This window comes from Emys orbicularis, chromosome 3 (genome assembly GCF_028017835.1).
Source record: "Emys orbicularis isolate rEmyOrb1 chromosome 3, rEmyOrb1.hap1, whole genome shotgun sequence".
NCBI classification, from domain to species: domain Eukaryota; kingdom Metazoa; phylum Chordata; order Testudines; family Emydidae; genus Emys; species Emys orbicularis.
In genome coordinates, this window is record NC_088685.1 from 50,466,532 (window position 1) to 50,493,446 (window position 26,915).

Here is a 26,915-nt window from a genome sequence, read left to right on the forward strand (position 1 = left end):
GCTCCCAGCCGCGGCTTGGCACCTGCCTCTTCCCGTGTAACACGTTATGAAAGGAAAAGTCCCAGCAGCAGTGAAGAGGGCCGGGCCGGGGGGAGGCTGCTTGGAGCCCTAGCTGCGAGTGGCTGACAGCGCCGCGTCGCGGTTCCCGCATGCCACCCCTGCTGAGAACCACACTGACAGCCGCCGCTCCGGCGTGGGGATGCGCTGGGAACTACAACTCCCAGCGGGCAGCGCGGGTCTCCGCTGCCTGGAGTTCGGAGGAAGCGGAGCGCGCGCTGGTCGACGCTCACGCGGAGGTGCTGCCTGCTGGGGTGTATGGGCCACTTGGGAGCCGAGGCGCGCGCGGGCTTGCAGCTAAGGGAGCTGATGCGTCCGGCGGCGGGGCGGGCCCTGACAGCGCTACCGTTCCGTGGTGAGCCTCGGTTTAAGGGGCCTGTGATTTCTCTATGAGCCTTGGCTGCTGCAAAGTCTTCTGTGGTTGTAGCACAGCAGCCACTGGCCTCCCCGTGTCTGTGCTGCTCAGCTGTGGGCAGGGCCTGGTGGTCAGCAGCCAAGTGCATCCGTAGCATTACGGTGAGAGGGTCCGTCCGGCATTATGAACTCTCGGGCAGTTTCTTAGCAACCTGCCCTTGTCACTAGTTTGGGGTCTCTTTAACTGGCAGCTAGGGCAGTGAAAGGCTCATGCTTTTCTTTGCCACTGCTGCTCCTCTCCCCTTGCTTCCCTCTGCTTATCCTCCCATTAAGCATGTTAGCTGCTTTGATGAAACTGGAATGGAACTATTGATGCCTTGTTATTTTGTGTCACATCGTATTGTTTCCTCTGTCCCCTCTAGACTAATACGTTCTTGCAGGTAAGAGAATGTTAATTACAAACTCCACTATAGTTGTCTAATACTGCAGTGCACTGGCTAATCTGTACCTCTGTTCTGTTAGTATCAAAGCTGCTCACCTATGTGACCCAGGCCTCTACTGCTAAAAGCGTATAGAGAAATTTTCCTTTAGCTCAACTGGTCAGACCCTGTACTTTTGGAGGAAGAGCAGCTATCCAAGTTAATCACTGTTGCCATAAAGTTCACAATGCCTGTGGCCATACTGACAAACGTGAAGTTCCTAGGTAGCTTTCAACTTGTTATAACTTGGCTCTTGTAGGATGCATCGATACTATAAAATTTGATACCTGTATTGTAGCAAGGATGCAACTGCACTGATGCTGTTGCTAGTAGAGATAGAGCTCGGTCTTCTGTACCACCATGTTATGAAAACATGACTGAGCGAGTTTTCATAACATGGTAGTAGAAATGCCTGAGCCCTGTCTGTAGTAGAGCTTACAGCATTGCTATCACTGGGAATACAGGTACCAGTAACTATTTTTCTTGTGTAGAAAAGGCCATATTTTACACAGTTCTCGGAAGATGCAGATATTAATAGTCACTGAGTTCAAATTTTAGCTCAAAGAATGTCTTTTCTCCTGTTCACTTGCTGCTTTCTATTTTTGTTGTTTATCTTTAATTACCACTTAACAATGTGAAGTGTTCGTTTTTGTTTTGGGATACAGATTGGATGGGGGGAAAAGCTATTCAAAATGGTATAGAACTGCATGGTTATGCAGTGAGGAAAATGAAGTCAATGATGAAGCATATTTTGGTTTATTTTTGTCCAGATAATGGAGTCTCTCAGCTCTGCTAAGGCTCATAAGTGTGAATCAGCAATGCAGGATGAAAGTGAAGATGACATTGAGTTTATCTGTGTAAGTAGATGTTGGCTCAATAACTATAGATACTTTTGCCAGTTAAATATATAAAATGTTTTAAGGTTTGAATATGCAATGTTGATTATCTCTACTGTATGTTAAATAAAATATTGGTGTCATTTTAAAAACTCAGATTTTCAAAGCAGAAGAAAATAGTTTAGTTTTCACTTTAAAAAAGCAGCTTAATTCTCAACCTGAGCTGACATGCCTGTGTCAAGAGAATCTGTATTAAAAAGGAGTTTGGATGTGAGGCCCTAGTCCTACAATGACATCGGTCTGGGTGGGCAGGGGTGACTTCAGTGGGCTCTGCTGAGACACAACGAGCCTTTGCACACCTCATTACAGGTTGGGGCCCTAATGAATTACCCATCTCAGCTAGAGCTGAATAGAAGAGTCGCAGAACAAAGCTAGTTTTTGTCAGACACGCATATGGATAGACTGGGTCATATTCTGATACCCTTAATGCAGTAGAATGGCATATTACTGAGTAATCCACTGAAGTCAATGAGACTACTTGTGAAGTAAGGTGTGCAGCTCATTGTGTAATGGCACCAGAATCTCCCCCGTGTTACCTGATAGAAATAAGGGAGACAAATAGGAATAGAAGCCTAATAGCAGTTTAGTTAGGATGTGGAGTACTATTTAACACACACAGTGCAGAATGGATTATAGAATGCTGTTGTGTGGCTTCTGACTCTGAACCCTTCCTGTGACATCAGATTTTGTACAGGGGCCCAACTGTGCCACAATAACTGGTTTTCTGTATATAAAAGCCAGGACCCGTGTTAGGGGGTAGCAAGCAGGGCAGTTGACTGGGACTCCATGCTACAGGGGGCCCTGCAAAGCTACATTGCTCAGGCTTTGGCTTTAGCCCCGGGCGGTGGAGCTCAGGGCCCTGGGCTTCAACCCCATGCAGTGGGGTGGTGGCTTTCTGCCCTGGGCCCAAGTGAGTCTAATGCTGGCCCTGCTTGGCAGACCCCCTGAAACCTGCTTGCGGCCCCCTAGGAGGCTCCAGACCCGTGGTTGAGAACCACTGATGTAGTTTGTGTGTGCATATTACTTAAGGCTGCCAGAGCCTGATTACAACTTTTAGAAACATGCATTGCTAAACTTATGAGGAAAGTGGGACATGTATAATACTACATGGCAGTGGGTCTCAATCCTTTGTCAATGAAGCAATGCTATGATGGAAGGAAATATGGAAGAATGGAGGGACAACTTTCCTTTACAGGAGAACAACTTATGACCAGTCTTGCGCGCACACAATAAGGAAATAGAGTACAGATTTGGGTATGCAGTAGATTCAAGGACTGTGTGAGGAAACTCTAAGTAAAATAGTAATCCCCACAACATTATAAAATAGATAGTGTAGATCAGCGGTTCTCAACCCCCCCATTTTTGGGGTTGCCAGGGCTGGCTTAGACTTGCTGGGGTCCGGGGCCAAAGCCTAAGCCTGAACCTTACTGCCTGGGCCCAAAGCCAGAGCCCGAGGATTTCAGCCTGGGGTGATGGGGCTCAGATTACAGGCTCCCTGCCTGGGGCTGCAGCCCTTGGGGTTTGGCCCCTTTCCTCCCCCCCCCACCACTGCCTGGGGTGGTGGGGCTTGGGCTTTGGCCCCCCTACCTGGTGGGGCAGCAGGGCTCAGGTGAGCTTGGGTTTTGATTCCCCCCCCCCTCCTGGGGGTTGTAATTTTTGTTGTCAGAAGGGGGTCGCAGTGCAATGAAGTTTGAGAACCCCTGGTGTAGATTTTAATGAGTCTGCTCTTTAGTGACCCTTGTCCTCACTTGTTTGAGGACATGGTCTCTGTGTGCACCTAGTAATGATGTTTGGTACTGAAGGAAGCTGTAACTCGGAGCAGACAGGCAGGGACTGAGGTACCACACTAGGTGTCTTCTGTAGAGAGTGAACATTCTTTTTTGCCTGTGCCGTTACCCCTTGCCAGCTTTAGAAGTCCCAGAAAGGGTAATGGTTGTGGGGAGCCTTGAGTCCCAACAGCTTGGTGGGAAGATTGGATAGTGTCCATGGATTTTAGTTCAGTTTGATCTTAAAGTACAAGGAGTTTGGTGCTGCAACTGATAAACACAGCAACAGCTGAGGCATGTGAAACCTGGACAACTGCTAGAGTGAGAGGGTCTCTCTGTCATCACTTCCCCTTTTCCTCCTTATTAGTTAGGGTTGCCAACTTTTTAATCCCTGAAAACTGAACAGCCCTGCCCTGCCCCTTTCCCTGAGGCCACACCCCCTACTCTGCCTCTTCCTCTGAGGCCCTGTCGCTCACTCTCCATCCCCGCCCCTGTTGCTCGCTCCCCCATCCCCCCGGAACTCACCTGCTGTCTGCAGAGCAGGGCTGGGAGGAGCTGATGCGGAACCTCCCCACCAGTCCAACTGGGACATGGCAGTGGTCAGTCTCCGGAGCAAGGGGCTGGGGTGAGGAAATTGGAGCACGGCGGGGTGGTCCCTGGAGCAAGGGACTGGGGTGGGGAAATGAGGGCACAGCAGGGTGGGGTTGGGAAATGAGGGCACAGCAGGGTGGGGGTCTGTCCCTGGAGCGAGAGGCTGGGGTGGGGAAATCAGGGCACAGTGGGGCGGAGGGGGGCATCAGTCCCTGGAGCAGTGGGTGGGGAAATTAGGGCACAGCGGCGTGTATGTGAGGGTTGGTCCCTGGAGCAAGAGGTCAGGGTGGGGAAATTGGGGCACAGAGGGGCGGTGGGGGGCAGGTGGTGGAGACAGGTTACACACACTCACACACACATCCTGGATGGCATTGGTACGTACTTTGGAGCCCTGTCTGGGAGCCAGGCATTTCTCTGTGTCAGGCTGGGGGTGCGGGAAGAGCAGCAGCTGCTAAGCAGAGGTGCTCCTCCAGGCTCCAGCAGCAGCTGCTGCTGCTCTTCCTGGCCCCCTTCCCCCCTAGTGGCAGAGGCCAGTTACTGACGCTGCCAGTTTCCCTTTTCAACTGGACGTTCCAGTCGAAAACCAGATACCTGGGAACTCTACTATTAGTGCAACACCTTTCTTCCTGCCTTTCTCCCAGAGAGGGGAAGCGCTATTAGCTGTGAGAAGAGCATTTACTTTCCCTTTACACACTAGTGGTGGATCAAAGACTTTAACCTGGGCCCACTCTCCGGCAACGGGCCCAGGTTTCACATACCTAATCTGCATTTGTGCTCACCCTCTCCTGCTTGAGCTTTCACAAGCTGATACGTAAATTGGGGGCGGAGGACTTTTTTTTTTTTTCTTTTCTTTTCTTTCTAAAATAGGCTATCAGCTTGGTAAGCAGGCATTGAGCTGTCTGCAGGTGCTTCTTTCTCCTGCTCCAGTAGGTGCTCAGGCAAACCTTGCTCTCTATCAGGAAATGATGGACAGCTTCACAAACTCCGAACTTGATCTAAAAACTAAATAGTCAGTTGGAAAATAAGTTTTAAAAAAAAACCCAAACCCCATTTGGGGTTAATTTTAAAAGGACTGTAGAATATGAAAAATAGGGGTGGTGACAGCAATCCTTTTAAAATATAGCATGTTATCCTGTATTTTCATTGGACTTGACTTAGATTGGCTGCTCATCAGAGACTTAATTTACAATGTGTAAATGTGGCGTTGTCTCCTGCTGAATAAATGTAAAATACTTTAGAAGTTGCAAGCACAGTTTCTGAAATCCTACTGTATGCATTTGTGTGGAAACTCTTCCTACTGCCCAGCGCACTGAACTAATACAAAATCATATGTACATCAGAGTGGATTGATTTAAATCAAACCAATTTAAATCACCAATTTAAATCATAATTTAAATCAGCAAGTAGGGAACCTCGATTTAAATAACTGATTTTTGAATCTTGTTTTTCATGTGTACTTTATTTTTTTGTTTTGTTTTGTTTCTGAAGTTTCAAAGAAACATTGAACTGGTGAAAGTCACTGGCTGAGCTCCTGGAACCAGAGTTTGTTGAAGTACAAAACGAGCCTTTAACAGCAGTAATCTCATCTGCATGTGCAGAGAGACGTTTTCTTCATTTCAGTTTGTTCAGCTAGTTCAGTTCAATGACTAATTCATTCAAAGTTAAGAAACTAATTGGGAATTGAAGAAGTAGGAACGCTTGTTTTCCTCTTCCAAGCTATGAATAAAAAAGAGTGTGAGAAGATGAGATCCACTAGTTTTAAAAATTTGAAGGACCCAAAACAACCAGTTCAGTTATCTACAGATAATCCATCCTTTGCTTAATAAATCATTATCTTGAGCAAAACAAGTTTTGCATTTAAATGTTTAACTATTAATTTATAATGTTAATTAAATATTTAAACATTTAGTATTTTTATTTAAATAATTTTAATAATTATAGTGTGTTCAGGCTTTAGTACACATGGTCATAATTTCAAATTTAATTTTTAAATAGACTTTTAAAAAGATAATTTATTTAATTTAAATTAAAAATATCTGATTTCAATAAAAACATCCCACTTTTATTTTTGTAATCATTGATTTTTACCCACTCCGGTATAAAAAAATTACAACCTGGCCCACTCCTCTCTTCTGGACAGTCACCAGTCTTTTGTAAATAGACCTGAATCCTGGGCCCCTGGTGCTTCTAAGCTACCCCAGGGTCTGGTAGTTACCGGTCACTGTTCCTAGCTCTGGGTGTCTCAGGTGCAATCCCAGGTGTAGACCCCATATCTGACATCCTTCTTGGGCAGTGGGACCCTGTGATCTGGCTGCCTTAGATCTCCAAATTAGTGCCCTAGCCGCCCATGGGCCTGCAGTTGCTTAGGCATGTTCCTCCAGAGTCATCCTGGCTGTGGAAGCTCTGGTTTCTTAAACTCATCTAGCAAAGGAATTTCTTAACCAGAGACACTTTACTATTAATAAAGCATATTAGAGAGTTACTGATCTTGGAAAACAACAAAATCTTGAAGGTACACCCTTCCTTAGTCTAGTCTCATCCCCCCTGTGAATCCTGGGTTTGATCAGCGTTTTTAGACTAGGTAGCTCTTCCTGCCTTTTGTGTCCTGAGGCTGGTCGTCATGCATGTTGTGATGGTCTGGCCCCTTGCTCCGAGAAACACCCCTCTTTTAAAGCAGTCTCTGTCCCTTTTTGCCCATGCGTTTCAGCTTGCGGAGAGTCATTCAAAGTCAGTGGCTCTACAGGTAGAAAACCCACTGTTCAACTAGGGGAAAGTCATTCAACACTGATGGCCCTTGATGGTGCTCTCATTGTAAGACCTCTCTGAGGTATCCCATGCCTTAGCATGAGCAGTATAGGGGCTACAATAGCTTTGTCACAACCAAGTTAGTTTTTTCAACGCAAACTGGATGTCTTAATCCAACATGGAAGTTACGATGCAAAGTGAAGGGCAGTTTGATTTGTGAAGGTTTTGTTTTGTTTTTCTTTTCAGTTGATGAAACAATTATATCTAAATTCTTGAAAAAGGAATAAAAAACTTTGGACTCCTCTTAAGGGCTTCTTGACAAAAACTATCTTTGCAAAGGGTAAACACAGTAAACAAAAAAATTACATAGCTTAAGTATTCCATCTTCTAGGATCCTATCTGTTTCATCTTTGCCTTTTAGTTTAGAAGCTCTTTGAGCAAGTAGAGCCCTTGGTTTGGTGGTGATCCTGCAAGGTCTTATGAACATGTTTAATTTTCTAAGTACACCTATGAAGCTCAGCTTAAAGTTGAGCTTGTGTGTCAGTCTTGGCAGGATTGTAGCCTTTGCATCTTGTGCAGCACCATGTATAACTAACATCCATGGACATTTCTATAAAATCAACTATACGACGTTAAATTATGACATCGTATGATCCTATCTGAAAGAAACTGTCTAGATTTGTACAGTGCATACTGTAACTCTTCTGTGGAGAGTTGGGTTCTCTTTCTTTCTTTCTTTGCTCTACAGTATGGTAGTTGGAACTGAAATATGGAATCTGAATGAAAACTCGGGAAGACAGAATCCATAGAATTTACATGGCGGTTTTCCAGAATCACAGGAAACTTATGTGCTCCAGAACAAACAGTGAGATTGACATTGCTCCTCTCTTTCAATTTCCTCCTCAAGCTTCTTTAACTTAATTGAGCCGTCTTGTAGTGACCTCTACTCATGTCTTCTGAACTGTCTGATTTTTCTTCTCCAGTGAGATTTTTCAAAAGCACAGTGTGAGGCACCCAACTCTTGTTGAAAGTCAATGGGAATTGAGGTCTAACTGCCACTTGGGCCTTTGAAAATCTCCCCCTCAAAAAATAATACATTAGCACAAAAATAAAGAGGAACCAACAGGGTGTGTACCTCACAAAAGAGAATTTGTTCTGTAACAATTCCTCTTTGTTCCGTAACAATTATTTATCTCTTACAGTGCTATGTCTAATTCTGACTGTCAGTTTCTCTGAGCAAGAAATTATCTTCATTTGTCTGTAAAGCATCATGCATGCTTATTGTGTTGTAGAACTAATGAATTAATTCATGAACACAGTTTGAACGGCAAAGTAAAATAGGTTATTCAGGATGGAATATTCTTTTAAAAATGGAACTCTATCCCAAATCATGCTAATAGGATAGTGACATAAAGAACCTGCAAACACTCACTTCTGAGGATAGTCCTACTGGACTTGGTATTTATAAGATGGGAAACTAAGAATATGAAGAATGAATAGCCAAAATATATAAAGACAATTATTTCTTTAAAAAGTACATCAAGTAGTAGGTCCTTGAGAGTTAGTGGATCTGCTAAGTTAGGGGTCCTCAATTTCTTTCCCCCCACCCCCCCAAAATAACCCAGTGGTCTGTGAAACAGTTGTGGAGAGGTGGCTGGCTAGATGGTATTGGACCTCCTCTTTGTTTCCATCTGCTATGTCACTTTAGAAAATGTAATGTAATTAGAAATGAAAATACATTACTAACTCTGTTCTTCCAAGTAAACCGTTTCCGGTAATTTCTACAGCTTGACTACAAAATCTCAGCCAGATTCTAAATCTCTGAAACAAGGAGTGATAGTCTTGCAGACACTCCTGTGGAGGTAAGGAGTCAAGTGCAAGACTTGGAAGATGATCAAGAAAAGCAGTGAGACCTGCTGATGTGTTCATAAAGAAAATGGCTGCCTTCCCATGAGACCTTGAGCATTTAGAGCATTATTCATATTCTTAGAATATAATTACAGATATTGTATATTTTCCCCAGGGAAAAGATGCAGACAATCTTTTTTATTAGTAAATGGCTTCCCAAGATCTAAAGATGGACATGCAACACATGGTTCTACCACAAAGCAAAATCTAGCTGCTTGCTGAAGTACCTTTCATTCATTTTCAAAGGCTATCTTTCCTATCCATTTGAATCACTGTGTACTGAATAGACAAACTCTCAAGTCTTTGTCTTTCTGAATTTAAGTTGCACCACATGGATGCTGAGGAAAGCTTTGGTCCTGGGAGGAGCAAACTCTGGACTAAGACTGCCATTTTTATTCCTGACCAAACTCTGACAAGTACTTGGATTTTGTATTTACTACCCTAGAGAAAGCAGAAACACTACTAGATGCATCTATCCACAATCCAAGCTAGTCACTTTGAAGAAATAGACTTGAACTAAATAGGAAATCTTCTTTTGCTATAAAATGGTGAGCACAAATAATCCAGTGGTAGTTTTGTAGTTTAACACTTGATTTTCAGTATACTTATAAAGTTGCTTATCATTGAAAAATAAGCCTATGTCACAGATGCAAACTCTGTTCATGGATGTCAAAATTCAGTTCAATTCTATATTTATATTGTTGTATATGTGTTTATAACTATATTCATAGCATAATTAGGTTTTAGCATAAACTGGCACATGCTGTTTCTGAGGCATTAATTTGATGACGTACGTAAATGCATACATAGATACATTTTTCCAAAAGGTTTGAAAAATTAATAGACACCTGCTAGCCAGAGGCTGATACAGAATGGGAGGGACAGATGTGCAAATCTGAGGTTTTAGGGGAATGATGGTGTGAAGCCCAACCCCACTATCCCAAAAGCTTCTTGAAAAGGAGGTTCCCTGGAGTTCTTAGAGGCTGATCCAGGGCTGCATCTTTCTCACACCCTTCTGGCTAAGCAAAGTGCAGCTGAGTTTTTTTTTTTCCCACTAATAAGATTCTGAATAGTAGCAGTGAAACTAATTAGTTTTTTGTTAATTAAATTCTAATGTTCTGGGACAAGCTATGAATCGCTATAGACACACTATAGCTGCCTGGAGACTGAAAAGAGAATCTTGCATCATTTCAGATATAGAAGCTCTAGACACTTTTAAAAAAATGATTGTAGATTCTGCAGAAATTAATGTTTGATGTGCTACATATATAGGTTTACTTATCTTATTCTGGCATGATTCAAACAATATGGGATACTGTAAACCACCGTATGTATGTCTGTTATTCAGAAGGTCAGACTACATGATCATAATGGTCCTTTTCCCTTAAAATCTATTAACGTTTTGTCACAACAAGGAAGACTTAAGCTCTAGACTTAACTTTGAATGACTTTTTTTAAACAATGGCATACTCCAGGGGTCGGCAACGTTTGGCATGCGGCTCACCAGGGTAAGCACCCTGGCGGGCCGGGCCAGTTTTATTTACCTGCTGACGCGGCAGGTTCGGCCGATCGCGGCCCCCACTGGCCGCGGTTCGCCGTCCCGGGCCAATAGGGGTGGCGGGAAGCGGCGCAGGTGAGCGATGTGCTGGCCGCGGCTTCTCGCCGCCCCCATTGGCCCGGGACGGCGAACCGCGGCCAGTGGGGGCCGCGATCGACCGAACCTGCCACATCAGCAGGTAAATAAAACAGGCCCGGCCAGCCAGGGTGCTTACCCTGGCGAGCCGCGTGCCAAACGTTGCCGATCCCTGGCATACTCCCTTTATTTATTTTGTTCCAGCATTGTACTTTGGAATTTTGTTCCTGTCCCCATCGTTAGTTCACTTATATCATTCCTTGGCAGTCTGCATCTATGTGCTGGTTTGTGTTATGCTGATTTTGTGCAGACTCACAATGGCATGTCAGTTTTCTTTATGGGATAGAGATCTACCACGATGGGCAATCGGCAAGTGCCATTCTTTCCAGAATCCTCACTTTTGACTGTAATAACGTACTGGTGTCCCATCCAATTCCTTCTTACATCTGATAAAGATTTAATAAAACAAAAGAAGAAAACTTTTTCTATTCATTGGCTTATGTAATGCCTTTTGTGTACATAGACATATGTCAGGGTACAGGTCATGTAGACAAGTAATATATAGTGCGTATTATGTATGAAAAAACTATTGGGGGGCAACTGTGTGATACTATTTCCAGTGTTAAGTGTTAACAGTCTTTAATGCTTAAGAAGGAATCTGTGGTAATGCTTCGTTCCCTGAGTGTTGAACTCCTAACTTTTCTTACAGAAGCATTTGTTTTGTGGGCTGAGTATCACTTTGTATAGTGAGATCTAGTATTCCATCTCTTGATAATAGACTGATGCCTAAGTACAGTTGGAGAAATAGGGTGGGATATTTGTTTCACTGACATGGTATTCCTTAAAGCATGTGAACGTGGTAAACCAAAAACCAATGAAAAGGAACGTAACAGAAAGTTGGGTGGTGAGGGGACGAACAGAAAGAGTGGTAAATAAAATGAACAATTTCAAGCTGATTACTTGACTTTTATATACAGAAGAAGCAATGGAGAAGAGGAAGACCAAGAGAGAATTGTGGGCCGCAGGATGCTAAGTAAAAAGATTTTATCACAGTATGTGTTTGAGAAACCCATTAATAGCATTTCTGAACACACCATGAAATGACTGGCCAGAGTATCCATATATTTGTGATATACTAGATCCCAATATATTAGTGTATAGAAATTTAACTTAAAGAAAAACAGCCATGCTTTTTTAAACCTCTTTTAGGAAGGGCCTTCAAGACCTGTGCTTGATTGCATTGACCTTGTCAGTAGTGATGATGAAGAACCTAGCAGCAGCTCTAATGTTCATGTGAGTATGTTATAATATTTCATTCTTGGACATTATCAATTTCTTTATGTAGAATTTTAATAGTTTAGACTCAGTGTTGGTGTGTAAACCAAAGCAAACGTGTAAGGTGATTTGCAGTCACAGCTGTCTTTTGTGGATTTAATAAATACTAATCTTTGGGATGTCGTTACACTCAACTAACTGCAGGAGTATTGTGAATCACATTAATTTTAGTAGCTTGTGCTAATATGTGGTCATTCCCTATATGAAAATGTTTTTACTCCATAGTCCAGACTGCAATATTTTCTCCTGACTGGTTGTAGGCCCAGTACGCTGGTGCTGTGCAAATAAAAATACTGTGTCTTCTGTAACTCATTCATAGAACCCCATTGTAAAGCAACCTGATCCGTCCTTCCCCCATGGTTGCTGATATTTTCTTTAAAAAGAGGTGCTGCTTATTTGGATTGTTTAATGTAATTTGCTAGTTTAAAAACAAACCGGAAAAAATCCATTTTTTTGTGCTTTATCTAAATTTCTTTTGCCATCATTACTACTGTTCCAAGATACTTATGTGCAAAATGGAATAAATCCCATCTTTCTGTACCTAATTGCTTGGTTTATTCAACTGGTCCACAGTCCAGTTTTTGCAGCATCAATCCTTTATATGGGAATATTTTGTCAAACCCTCAAGTATGACATTTAACAAACCGAACAGGAAGTAAAAAATGATTATAAGGATGATCCTTTTGTTTGCAAAAGTGTGTTAGTGTTATCAGTAATAAGGAAGGGAAGCTTAGAAAAAGTACAAGAAAAGGCTTTGCTGAAAAGTGATGTTTTTTCCTATGTCTCAGTGTGAAGATGGTCTCTCTAATGTGGAAATTGTTTTCCTTCAATTCATATTCAGCTTGACAGCTGAGTTGGGGCTGTCCCAGAGGGAGGTATTGGTGCATAGGGAAGTGACGTCCATGGTGCAAGGATGGTTTTTTGAAGGAGGTTGTTAATGTTGCGCCTTTTCTGGAGGAAGTCGGTTGTGTCCTGGAGGAAACTGGCCTTTTGTGTGGTGAGTGGTTTGAGGATGGTTTCTGAGAGTCCTGATATTCCTACAGTGTGACTGCTGTGGTCAGATATGGTGGGTCTTCCTGGGTTCCCTTGTTTGGGTGTCTTGGGAAGTAGAAAGGTCCTTGGGGCGGGTTCGTTGGGGGCGGAGGGGGGTGAGGTTGTAGAGCAGGGGGTCTCAAACACGCGGCCCGCGGGGCTATTTCCTGTGGCATGCACCCGCCCACCCCACCCCCCGGCCTACCTCCAGGCCAGGGGTGGGCAAACTACACCCGTGGGATTGCCCCCCTCGAGCCCTGCGCCGGCTGGCATCACGTCCTTGCGGCGGGGGGCGGGGGAGGGGGAAAGAAGCAGAGGGTTCCGTCCGTGTGTTGCCCTGGCTTCCAGGCACGCCCCCCCCCACCCCCGTAGCTCCCATTGGCTGGGAACGGGGAACCGCGGCCAATGGGAGTTTCGGGGGAGGTACCTGGAGGCACGGCAAGCAGCGTGCGGAGCCCTGCGTCCCCCTCCCCCAGGGGCCGCAGGGACATGGTTCCAGCTGCTTCCCGGAGTGGAGCGGGGCTGGGGCTGGCAGCCTGCCCTGGCCCCGGTCCCGGTGTGCGCCACTGCTACCCCGGAGCCCGAAGCCCTCCTGCACCCTGCCCCCCAACTCCCTGCCCCGAGCCCCCTGCTGCATCCCACACCCCTTCTGCACCCCAACTCACTGCCCTGAGCCCGCTGCCTGCACCCCAACCCCCTGCCCTGAGCCCCCTGCCGCATCCCACACCCCTTCTGCACCCCAACTCACTGCCCTGAGCCCGCTGCCTGCACCCCAACTCACTGCCCTGAGCCCGCTGCCTGCACCCCAACCCCCTGCCCTGAGCCCCCTGCCACATCCCACACCCCAACTCCCTGCCCTGAGCCCCCTGCTGCATCTCACACCCCTTCTGTACACTGAGCCCCCTGCCTGCACCCCAACCCCCTGCTGCACCTCAACTCCCTGAGCCCCCGACACACCCCTCATGCACCCTCTGGGGGCAGGGAGGGGACGGAGTTAGGGTGGGGACTTCGGGGAAAGGGGTTGGAATGGGGGAAGGGGTGGGAAGAGGCGGGGCCTCATGGAAGGGGTGGAGTGGGGGCCGGGGGCAGCGAGGGGGCGGGGTGTCAGTGATGCGGCCCTCGGGCCAATGAACTAGCCCTCATGTGGCCCTCATGGTCATTTGAGTTTGAGACCCCGTTGTAGAGTTTCTCCTGAAGTTGTTTGGGGAAGGATTTGATGATACCCTTAAATTCCTCTGTGAATAGTGGTGTGGAGTCTTCTCTGAGGTTTTTATTAGTAGGTGGTGTCCAGAGAGTTTTGGACCAACCACAAAAAGATATTACCTCATCCACCTTGTGTCTCTGAAATCTTGGGACCAAAATGATTACAACACTCCATAAAACATATAGATATTATCTTATTTTTGGACAAGTAACGTTTAAACTAGCTCTCTAAAATCCCTTACAATTCCTCTTACTGCCGAGCTGAAGGCAAAAGTACCTACTTGCTTCTATGAATGATTTTCACCTTCTTGAAACGGGAAGCATTTACTTCAAGTTCCTGATTTGCTTTAGTCTTTGTTGTTAGTTTTTTTACCAGTATAATGAAGTAAAAAGATCAAGGAATTAACCTCTTAAGGAGAAGCAAGAGAATCTGTTGCCTCTTCACTGTATAACATCTGTACTTCTGGTCCTGGCTGACTTCATTCTACTGGGGTATTGGCAACAGTGCTCTCAAGCTAAAATTGCCACCGGTTGGAAACTACTGTCCTTTCCAGTGCTCTGGCCAGTTTAGGGGAGGGCAAGCATCACCAATACTAATTTGGGGTAAACTCTTTCTTTTACAGAAATTACAGGTGCTCCTAAGTTGGTAAGACCAGTCACAAGGTAGCTCATAGAAACTTAAATTGGTGCATCTGCACTGAATTATGTCCTTGTGCCTGGATACCACCTCTGTGTGACTGCGCTTATACCTTTTTACTGTCTAGAGATTACAAAATAACAGTTTGCTTTTTAATTGTAGAGAAATGTAAAGCGTAAAGACCACATTGACTATCAGAAGGAAAGGGTTGCTTCAACCCTGGATCGCCTAGCACGCCACGTGGAGGTAGAGAAACAACAAAAAGAAGAGAAAAACAAAGCTTTCAAGGTACAGTGGATATTTTGTTTTAATAGAGACATTTGCTGCACAGTTTGAGTCCCAAGTGTGTGTTCCATATTTATCTATTAAATATTTTAAAGAGACTTAAAAGTATATTTTAAACTGACATGGCTTTGGCCTACTTCGGAAATAGATCAGTCTGTGAGATTGGTATATTTGGGAGACTAGCAGCTGGAGTCTTTTGTTCTTAGGTCATTGGTAAGTACAGCACAACTTGGTAGAATCCAAAGTCCTTGGCTGTTCGGTGGCCTTTGAGTAATTAATCTCAGTCCAGTTCTTCATGCGCAACTGTCAACTTCGCATACTTTTGGCATACTCAGCAGAGAAATCTGGATATAAATGAGCATGGAGATAAAGACTGTCATCACAAAAATGTTTTGACAGAACAAGAAAAATACTGAATGGTGGTTTGACCTAACTTTACATTACCAAATTGATTTTGCCAAGGACTGCAAGTTGTATGAAGTTGTCTTTAGGGGATATAGGCTAATGTTTTATCAATTAATGAATTAATCTTGGTATCAGGCAATATTTTCTGATGATTAAACTGGAACAGACTTTTCCGAATTTGCAGTTTCAAGCAGACATCAAAGGCCATGGATTTGTCTGATTCAACAGACTTTATGCATTATTCACTATTTTTTTTTTAAAAACATTTCTAAAAAGGACAATTCTAGAGTGTTACCTTCCATAATGCATTCTTTCTTTTTAATCTAGTTTGAACATATTAATAGCTTTCTCCTGTAGGTAATTGAATTATAATAATTAGAGACGTGCGAAAAATTAAGATTTGTCAGATATGGTCAGGAGGCCTAGATTCTACTTCTAACGTAGACTTTAAGGTCAGAAGGGACCATTATGATCGTCTAGTCTGACCTCCTGCACAACACAAGCCACAGAATCTCACCCACCCACTCCTGTATCAAACCCCTAACTTGTGTCTGAGCTACTGAAGTCCTCAAATCGTGGTTTAAAGACTTCAAGGTGCAGAGAATCCTCCAGCAAGTGACCCGTGCCCCATGCTGCAGAGGAAGGCGAAAAAACCCCAGGGCCTCTGCCAATCTGCCCTGGAGGAAAATTCCTTCCCGACCCCAAATATGACGATCAGCTAAACCCTGAGCATGTGGGCAAGACTCACCAGCCAGACACCCAGGAAAGAATTCTCTGTAGTAACTCAGATCCCACCCCATCTAACATCCCATCACAGGCCATTGGGCATATTTACTGCTAATAGTCAAAGATCTATTAATTGCCTAAATTAGGCTATCCCATCGTACCATCCCCTCCATAAACTTATCAAGCTTAGTCTTGAAGCCAGATATGTCTTTTGCCCCCACTGCTCCCCTTGGAAGGCTGTTCCAGAACTTCACTCCTCTGATGGTTTGAAACCTTCATCTAATTTCAAGTCTAAACTTCCTGATGGCCAGTTTATATCCATTTGTTCTTGTGTCCACATTGGTACTGAGTTTAAATAATTCCTCTCCCTCCCTGGTATTTATCCCTCTGATATATTTATAGAGAGCAATCATATCTCCCCTCAGCCTTCTTTTGGTTAGGCTAAACAAGCCAAGTTCTTTGAGTCTCTTTTCATAAGACAGGTTTTCCATTCCTCGGATCATCCTAGTAGTCCTTCTCTGTACCCATTCCAGTTTGAATTCATCCTTCTTAAACATGGGAGATGAGAACTGCATACAGTATTCCAGATGAGGTCTTACCAGTGCCTTGTATAACGGTACTAACACCTCCTTATCTCTACTGGAAATACCTCGCCTGATGCATCCCAAGACTGCATTAGCTTTTTTCACAGCCATATCACATTGGCGGCTCATAGTCATCCTGTGATCAACCAATACTCTGAGGTCCTTCTCCTCCTCTGTTAGTTCCAACTGATGCGTCCCCAGTTTATAATAAAAATTCTTGTTGTTAATCCCTAAATGCATGACCTTGCACTTTTCACTATTAAATTTCATCCTATTACTATTACTTCAGTTTACAAGGTCATCCAGATCTTCCTGTGTGATATCCTGGTCCTTCTCTGTATTGGCAATACCTCCCAGCTTTGTGTCATCCGCAAACTTTATTAGCACATTCCCACTTTTTGTGCCAAGGTCAGTAATAAAAAGATTAGATAAGATTGATCCCAAAACCGATCCCTGAGGAATTCCACTAGTAACCTCGCTCCGGCCTGACAGTTCACCTTTCAGTATGACCCGTTGTAGTCTCCCCTTTAACCAGTTCCTTATCCATCTTTCAATTTTCATATTGGTCCCCATCTTTTCCAATTTAGCTAATAATTCCCCATGTGGAACCGTATCAAATGCCTTACTGAAATTGAGGTAAATTAGATCCACTGCATTTCCTTTGTCTAAGAAATCTGTTACCTTCTCAAAGAAGGAGATCAGGTTGGTTTGGCACAATCTACCTTTTGTAAACCCATGTTGTATTTTGTCCCAATTACCATTGACCTCAATGTCCTTAACTACTTTCTCCTTCAAAAATTTTTCCAAGACCTTGCATACTACAGATGTCAAACAGGCCCGTAGTTACCCGGATCACTTTTTTCCTCTTTCTTAAAAATAGGAACTATGTTAGCAATTTTCCAGTCATATGGTACAACCCCTGAGTTTACAGATTCATTAAAAATTCTTGCTAATGGGCTTGCAATTTCATGTGCCAGTTCCTTTAATATTCTTGGATGAAGATTATCTGGGCCCCCCGATTTAGTCCCATTAAGCTGTTCGAGTTTGGCTTCTACCTCGGATGTGGTAATATCTACCTCCATAGCCTCGTTCCCATTTGTCATCCTACCATTATCCCTAAGCTCTTCATTAGCCTCATTAAAGACTGAGGCAAAATATTTGTTTAGATATTGGGCCATGCCTAGATTATCCTTAACCTCCACTCCATCCTCAGTGTTTAGCGGTACCACTTCTTCTTTCTTTGTTTTCTTATTTATATGGCTATAGAACCTTTTTACTATTGGTTTTAATTTCTTTTGCAAGGTCCAACTCTACATGGCTTTTGGCCTTTCTCACTTTATCCCTACATGTTCTGACCTCAATAAGGTAGCTTTCCTTGCTAATCCCTCCCACCTTTCACTCCTTGTAGCTTTCTGCTTTTTCTTAATCACCTCTCTGAGATGCTTGCTTATCCAGCTTGGTCTACAATTCCTGCCTATGAATTTTTTCTCTTTTCTTGGGATGCAGGCTTCTGTTAGTTTCTGCAACTTTGACTTGAAGTAATTCCAGGCCTCCTCTGCCTTTAGATCCACAAGTTCTTCATTCCAATCCACTTCCCTAACTAATTTCCTTAATTTTTTAAAGTTAGCCCTTTTGAAATTAAAAACCCTAGTCACAGATCTATTTTTGTTTTATCCTTCCATTTGGTTTTAACTGAATTAGCTCATGATCGTTCGAATCAAGGTTGTCCCCTACAACCATTTCTTCTATGAGGTCCTCACTACTCACCAAAACCAAATCTAAAATGGCATCCCCTCTTGTTGGTTCAGCATCTACTTGGTGAAGGAATCCCTCAGCTGTCGCTTCCAGGAAAATCTGAGCCCTATTATTATTACTAGCACTTGTCCTCCAGTCTATATCTGGGAAGTTAAAGTCACTCATGATCACACAATTCCTATTAGTATTTACTTCATTAAAAATATTAAAGAGGTCTCTATCCATATCCAAATCGGATCCCAGTGGTCTATAGCACACCCCAAGCACTATCCCAGAGGAGGCACTAGTAGCTTTCTTCTCCAATGTGATTTTTGCCCAGACAGACTCTCTTATCCATTCCATCACTTTTTATTTCTTTACAGTCTACCTCATCATTGATATACAATGCTACTCCACCACCTTTGCCTTTATTTCTGTCTTTTCTAAATAGCACATACCCTTCAATACCTGTACTCCAGTCATGACTACTGTTCCACCATGTTTCTGTTATCCCTATAATATCTGGTTTCACTTCCTGCACCAGTAACTCTAGTTCCTCCATTTTGTTACCTAGGCTCCTCGCATTTGTGTACAAACATCTTAATTTTTGCTGTTTGGCTTCACTCACATTCTTTACCCTATTAGGCACAGACATTCTACCACCAGTATCGCCTATTAGACCGGTATCTACACTACCCTTCCTCCTTATGTCCATTCTCCTACCCACAGCTGTATCCTTTCTTAGTTCATTTTCTTCCCTCTCAATGTTAAAATCCGGCGTGGAGATTACCTGGACATCTCCCAACCATCTCCCCCCAATTCCTAGTTTAAAGCGCTCTTAATCAGTTGTGCCAGCCTCCTTCCTAGAAGTCTATTTCCCTCCCTGCTCAGGTGAAGTCCATCCCGAGAGAACAGTCCTCTGTCCATGAATGCCTCCCAGTGGCCATACATCCCAAAGCCCTCCTTATAGCACCACTGCCTGAGACATCTGTTGATCATCATCATCTTGTCACACCTTTGTTGCCCTTCTCTAGGAACAGGCAGAATCCTACTGAAGATCACCTGAGCCTCGATTTCCTTAAGCGTCTTCACCAGCCTGGCATAGTCTCCCTTGATACGTTCCAGCGAGAATCTAGCCGTATCATTTGTTCCCACATGAAGGACAATCAGTGGATTCTTTCCCGCTCCCGTTAGGATCCTCTTCAGCCTCAGGTCCACATCCCGTATCTTAGCACCCGGAAGACAGCACACCCTTCTGTTCTCTGGATCAGCTCTGGTTACAGGCCTGTCTATTCTTCTCAGTAAGGAGTCCCCAATCACGTAGACCTGCCTTTTCCTGGTGATGGTGCGATTCTCCGGTCTATCCCCTGTTCCCTCTGGCTGCAAGTCCTCTCGATTCCTATTTTCCCTTGCAATCCTCTGCAACCCATCCTGTATCCTCCTGGGGCTCATATTTGGTGGTCTTAGCTCCATTGACTCTTCCCCTCTTCCTATAGGACTAGCTACTCTTCTCTTCTTCCTTGCCCTTTCACCTTCAGTGACCACCTGCTGCGCGCCTTCTTAATTTTCCAACTCCGCAAACCTGTTCCTGAGCTCTATTTCTCCTTCACTAGCCCGTCTTTTCCTCTGCCTGGTTCTCTTTAGTCACATGCCTCAACTGTCCACTTTCCTCACCCAGCAGTCTCACCTCAGAGTTCTTTGGTCCAGCTTCCATCTGCAGGTTTGAGCTTTTCCCTTCAGCCTCCTCGTGTCTTTGCTCCATCATCTGCTCGAACCCCCTTCTAAACTCAACCAGAGTTTCCACCTGCATCTCCAATCCTTGGATCTTTTCTTCCATCAGCTCTATCAGGCGGCACTTCATGCAGACGAAACTCTTTTCAGGTACCTCCTCCAGGATCATGTACATGCCGCAGCTTCCACATCCAGTCATCTTCATTGTCTCTTCCACTGCTGGGGTCACTACCACTGCTGCCTCTGTATCTGTCATAGCCTTCCCACCTAAATCCTGTAAGTCCGGGAAACACCAACCAAACCAAAACACCACCACCCACAGCAAAACAAACCCCCAACGAGCACCAAAACACTGCCAGAGCACCACACACTCCCTTCACTAGCCTGTCTATTCCTCTGCCTGCCTCTCTTAGTCTTCCCCCAAACTCCCACTCAAACTCCTCTGTTTACAGCTCTGTTTGCTGGCTCCTGTGCTGCTGCAGCTGTCTGTGTCACTTGTGTGAATTTGGAAGTCACTTAAAGTCTCTGCCTCCATTTTGTCATCTGTAAAATGCGGATAGTGATGTTTATCTGTCTTTGTAAAGCAATGAGAGGGCTATGGATGAACAGCATTATATTAATCTTAAATATTATTCTGTTGCACAACTTCTCTCCTCATTCATCACTTATGGGTAATGCCACCCACCTGTGGAATTCAGAGATGGTCCACTGATGGAGGCCCCAGAACTAAACCCACGCTTCAGCTCACGCCATCAGATTTTCTGTCTCGCAGGGGTAGAACAAGTTAGCAGTTCAGTTTCTACTAACCATCTTGTTTTGTAACTTTAATTTGTATTTGTGTGTGTGTGTGTGTGTGTGTGGTAGTAACTTCATTTCCCTCTCCTGAGGTAAGGAATCACTGGAGTAGTGGGGCTCTAACTCTTGGGGTTTCCCTGGCACCTCTTGATTTGAATCCCCCTATCCCCTACCACAGCCGTGGAGAAGCTCTGCAGATGTTGAGCAGAGTCCAAGAGGTGCTCTAGGCAGCTTTTCAGGCTCCTCCGATAACAAGGTCTGCCCTGCTGCCACAAGCAGTCAACCTTTGCTCTGCCAGGGCATGGAGTGTGAGAAAGCGACCTCTGTCTGCTGCCACAAGCCACCAGTCTTTGTTCTGTCAGGGCTTTGAGTTGAAAAGGCACATTGGGATTTGGCACTCTCTCAAAGCCACGACTCCACTGTGGGAAGTTGGATCAGGAACCTGAGGATTCCCACAGAGGAGAACCCCTCACATCCTGCTCAGCGGTAAGTTTGACAAACTCCAGAGACTTCAGATCCCAAAAAGACAAAAGTAAGGCAGCAGTTCATATTGCTAATGAGAGAGTGGATAAAAATCAAGGTTTAAATCCTTTCTTCTTTGCCTTCCCACCCTGAGGGAGTGTTTGCTGGGGCTTTTCTAGTCACAGATTCTCCCTGACAGTGCTTTGTAGCAGGCACACCACGCCAGCCTGACTTTGAAGCTTGTCTGTACATGGAGATAAGCCTGTTACTGGAGCTGGTTAGAAAATGCTAATTCGTCAAAAGTGAAACGTTTCACAGAAATGAATCCACTTCAGTGAAACTTGATTTAGGGGAATAAAATGCAATGGAGCTTTCCAGTAAAGTTAAATAAATAAATAGGATATCTCCATTAATTTATTTTTATCTCCTAGAACTGGAAGGGACCTTGAAAGGTCATTGAGTCCAGCCCCCGGCCTTCACTAGCAGGACCAAGTACTGATTTTGCCCCAGATCCCTAAGTGGCCCCCTCAAGGATTGAACTCACAACCCTGGGTTTAGCAGGCCAATGCTCAAACCACTGAGCTATCCCTCCCCCCTAAAGTTAAAACATTCTGTTGTGGAATTTTTTTGGTAATGTAATATATCAATTCTCTACTTTGAAATGGCACTTTATAGATTCATAGATTCTAGGACTGGAAGGGACCTCGAGAGGTCATCGAGTCCAGTCCCCTGCCCTCATGGCAGGACCAAATACTGTCCAGACCATCCCTGATAGACATTTATCTAACCTACTCTTAAATATCTCCAGAGATGGAGATTCCACAACCTCCCTAGGCAGTTTATTCCTGTGTTTAACTACCCTGACAGTTAGGAACTTTTTCCTAATGTCCAACCTAAACCTCCCTTGCTGCAGTTTAAGCCCATTGCTTCTTGTTCTATCCTTAGAGACTAAAGTGAACAAGTTTTCTCCCTCCTCCTTATGACACCCTTTTAGATACCTGAAAACTGCTATCATGTCCCCTCTCAGTCTTCTCTTTTCCAAACTAAACAAACCCAATTCTTTCAGCCTTCCTTCATAGGTCATGTTCTCAAGACCTTTAATCATTCTTGTTGCTCTTCTCTGGACCCTCTCCAATTTCTCCACATCTTTCTTGAAATGCGGTGCCCAGAACTGGACACAATACTCCAGCTGAGGCCTAACCAGAGCAGAGTAGAGCAGAAGAATGACTTCTCGTGTCTTGCTCACAACACACCTGTTACTTTACATTTTAAAGTAAAAAATCAGAACAAAATGTTTCTATTTTATCAAAACAATGTTTCAATCAACAGAAACAATTTTATTTCCTGAGAAATTTTGAAATTTTTTATTTTGTTACGGAATGGGGGGAAAAGTGAAATTGTGGAATTTCCTACAAAACAGAAAATCCAGTTCCTGCCCAGCTCTTTCTGTTGCTCCTATGATGCCCTGCACCAGGCTGCAGTATAATCGGAATTGTACTTCCCCATAGCCCCTCACTGTGCCAGGGAAAGGAGCTCAGAATCTGAAAGGCAGAAGGGAGCGGAGGGGGGTCTTTTTCTACAGCCCTCTCCTTCTCCATGCGCTGCCTCCACATGAAAGCCTAAGGAATACTTCAGGCAGTCTATGACCAGAAGAGAGGCACATGGAAACTCCATTCCCCATGCAGGTGCACTATCCGGTGCAGTAATCACTTCCGGTGTTCAAAATGGCTCCTGCTTTATGGAGTGATGCCCCAAGTAATATTAGGTCACTCCTAATATACTTACATGCCAAGCTGGAGGAGAATAAATGTATTTTTTCAGGCTCCTGGGGCTATCTAGCAGGCTATTCTCACAACTGAGGTGTTTGTCCCAGCACTCCTCCTTGGTTGAGTGGTCCCCAGGCCAGCATGTTACCTCCCCCTGTAAACATCCAGGAGAAGTACAATAGAACCTCAGAGTTATGAACACCAGAGTTATGAACTGACCAGTCAACCACACACCTCATTTGTAACTGGAAGTATGCAATCACGCAGCAGTGACGAAAAGGAAAGAAAAAAAGCAAATACTGTACAGCACATTTTTCTTCTGCACAGTAAAGTTTCAAAGTTGTATGAATGTTCCGTCATAAAAATTTGAAAGAACAGCCATAACGTTTTCTTCAGTTACGAACAACCTCCGTTCCTGAGGTGTTCATAACTCAGGTTCTGCTGTACCTTATGCACTCCCCCAACCAAAAAAAAAGAAAAAAGAAAAAAAACAACAAAAATCCCAACCCTAACACACAAACCCACCAAAACAAAAATTGTAGGACTTTTCCAGGACAGGAGACCAGTGGCTTACAAGGAACTCATTAATATTAATAAAACACATTCCCCTTCAAATTTTATAGGATACATGGTTTCCCATAGACTTTGGGGATATCATTAAATCTAAATGAGGTCTTCTGGTTAAAACTAATGTTAAACTAAAATGTTGCATTTAAAAAATGAAATTCCATAAATTTTGGGAACCTAAGATTGGTGAAGCAGTAGCTCCACCATTGAAATACAGCCACATCTTCAGAAGAGGACTTGCTTCCAAAAGATCCCCGGAACCATCAAAATGTGGACACACTGCACAGCAATTTCAAAGCCTCGGCTATAGCCATTCAGTCCAAAAGTTTTTCCTGTACCTCATTAAAGAGAGCCTATTGCATGACAAATAAATGGCTCATCGTGTGGGGGTCTGATCCTTTCTTGAAGTGAGATGTCTTGAGTTCTGTCCTGATGAGACTAATTTGAGACAAGATCAGTGGCTCAGAACTCTGTCTACAAGGAATCACACCCAGGAATACCAATTAATCATCATAAGTAGATACCTTACGCATCTAAATTTGCAGGCAAAGAACTGTTCTGGGAAACATTAGAGAATTAGCAGCTGAGATTGCTGAGGTGCCTTGATGCTCCCTTTCAAAGCCAGCATAGCAATCCATTGGTTGCTGCCAGCACCAAGACTATCAAAGAAGAAACTGTTTCCCTAGCAAAGAGAAAAATCTGAAGCAGAAGCTTCCAAGGAATTATTTTCCCAAATCAACAAAATCCTCAGGCTGACAAAGACAAAATCATCCTTTTTGTGTACAAGACTTTTCTTTTGAATCGACCCTCTAAATGCATTCTGCTGTTAGTAGAAACAGCAAGGCTCCAGTCACAAGTTACATGTCTATATCCATTCAGGGACCACATCCCCAAAAGTGCCCTCTCCAAAGAAACAGATTCATTCATAACTGGCCAGATGCTAGAAGGGGTTCATATCTACCAGCTGCTCAAAATCAAGAGGAACTTTTTGATCCCAGTGCAAAGAATTACTCACCTAGCGGTCGAGATAGGCATGATTCTTTCCATAATTTTACCACCATAGTAAAGGTATACAGAGATCCAAACCTTCATCACATTAGTCACTTGCTGGCAGTGGTCATCTATATCTAATTATCTCCAGTTCTAGGATTGCTGGTATCATGCAGCAGTACCATCTCTTAAATGGTGTTTCTCAAAATCTGCCTCCTGAAATTCCTTATGAGGACAGAGAACCACACACATGATCCAGTGCAAAATTAGAAGTCATTCTCATAGTTTCATAGATTCTAAGGCCAGAAGGGACAATTGGGATAATCTGTTCTGTTCTTACATCATGTATAACACAGGTCATAGAACTTCCCTGAAATAATTCCTGTTTGAACTAGAACATTTCTTTGAGCAAAATATCTAATCTTGATTTAAAAATTGCCAGTGACAGAGTATGCACTATGACCCTTGGTAAATTGTTCCAGTGATTGATTACCCTCACTATTAAAAAGGTGCATCTTATTTCCAGACTGAATTTGTCTAGCTTCAACTTCTAGCCATTGGCTCTTGTGATACCTTTGTCTGCTAGACTGAAGAGCCAGTTATCAAATTTGTACATCATGTAGATGCTTATAGACTCTGATGAAGTCCTTAATATTTTCTTTATTAAGATAAATAGATTGAGCTCCTTGAGTCTATCACTCTTGGGCATATTAACTAATCCTTTAGTCATTCTCGTGGCTTTTCTCAGATCACACCTGAATGTCCCTTTGTGGGCAGGTAAGTACAAACATGATGAAAGCCAACCCATGTTCACTTTAAACTCCTGCATATTGTCTATGGAAGCCAGCATCACAGTGTGGGGAGCATAGTGAGGGCTGGTCTACACTGAAAACTTATCTGCATAGTTACATTTTTCAGGGGTGTGAAAAATCCACGTTGCTATGTCAACCTAACCCCTTGTATACAGTGCTACGTTGATGGAAGAATTCTTCCATTTACCTAGCTATCGCCTCTTGGGCAGGTGGGATGGGAGTGATGGGAGTACCTGTGCCTTTGTAGCATTTTAAGTGTAGACACACCCTAAGATGCAGATTTCCAGATACAGAGTGCACATCCTTTTAGTTCAGTTCAACTGCTCTGTGGTATGTTTGAACAAAAAGATAGGCATGGCCATATGGAATTGGACCTGCAGTCCATGATGTCTCGTATCCTGTCTGATGTTGTCCAGGACCAGATGCTTCAGAAGAAGGTTCAAGAAGCCATGTAGCAAGAAGTTATGGTGGTCCCCAGGGAAGTCTCTTCCTACCTCCCAATAGAGGTTGGCTTATGATTGAGGCATGCATGTTTATATCCCTTCCAAAACTAGGGAGTAATCAGAGGCCAAAGCTTTACAATGGCAAAGGAAATAATGTCCTGGGTGGAGAAGAATTTGCTGCATTTCAAGACAGTTTCACATAAAGGACAGAGGAAAAAGGAGACTTGAAGTCATCGTCATCCTCTTACTCACCTTTACTGGCCCAGAAGGCTCTTTAGATTTGATAGGAAAAACAAGGAACCCCCACTGTGTCTGTGGAAAAGACAAAACCTCTCAAAGCACAGCCTCCATCTGGACTAGAACTCCCCACCATTAACAGCCTGGGCATTGGAAAAGAAGTGTACTTCAGCAGGGATTCTCCATTAGCGTCACTGATACACTTTGGTATCCAGAATTTAACTAGTAAATTTCATTCCTTGATCTGGTCAAGTTTACATCTCTGGTCCCAGAGGATAGAACGCTCTTTGGGGCAGGGACTGTATCTTTTGTTTGTACACTGCCCAACACAGTAAGGCCCTGACTTCTAGATACTATGGTAATACAAACATAATCACAATGTTTTGGTGATCTCAACTACACTATAGTTTTTCCAGTACTGATGACTGGAGTCCTACAACCAAGCACCATAGAAACATGGGTATGAGACCTATCAGTGTTCTTTGGCAGGCACATTGGACTCCCCATCTAAGTATCGTCAGATGGCAAGATTAATCAGAGTGACAGGTTAGACAAGCCTGTGGCAGGCTCTTCTAGCCTCTGTTACCTCGTAAAGACAGGTTTTGGAATTCCTCTATCAATACAAGAACCACACTGCTGCTGTTGTGAGTTAAAGATTATAATTATAGCTGCTCCAGAAACCTTTTAGTCCAAGGTAAGTTCTTTCCACCATTTCTGGGAAATAATTCTCCCGTCATTTTGT

The 26,915-nt window shown here is 43.9% G+C and overlaps 1 protein-coding gene across 1 annotated transcript in view; it reads left to right on the forward strand.

The window, feature by feature from the left end:
- The first annotated feature begins 283 nt into the window (after positions 1-283).
- ZNF451 (zinc finger protein 451) overlaps positions 284-26,915 on the forward strand; it is an 86,773-nt gene continuing 60,141 nt past the window's right edge. The window contains 5 exon segments of the mRNA XM_065401593.1: positions 284-412; positions 834-851; positions 1,661-1,747; positions 11,639-11,716; positions 14,799-14,924. Coding sequence (XP_065257665.1) covers positions 1,664-1,747; positions 11,639-11,716; positions 14,799-14,924 — 288 coding nt within the window. The 5' untranslated portion in view covers positions 284-412; positions 834-851; positions 1,661-1,663.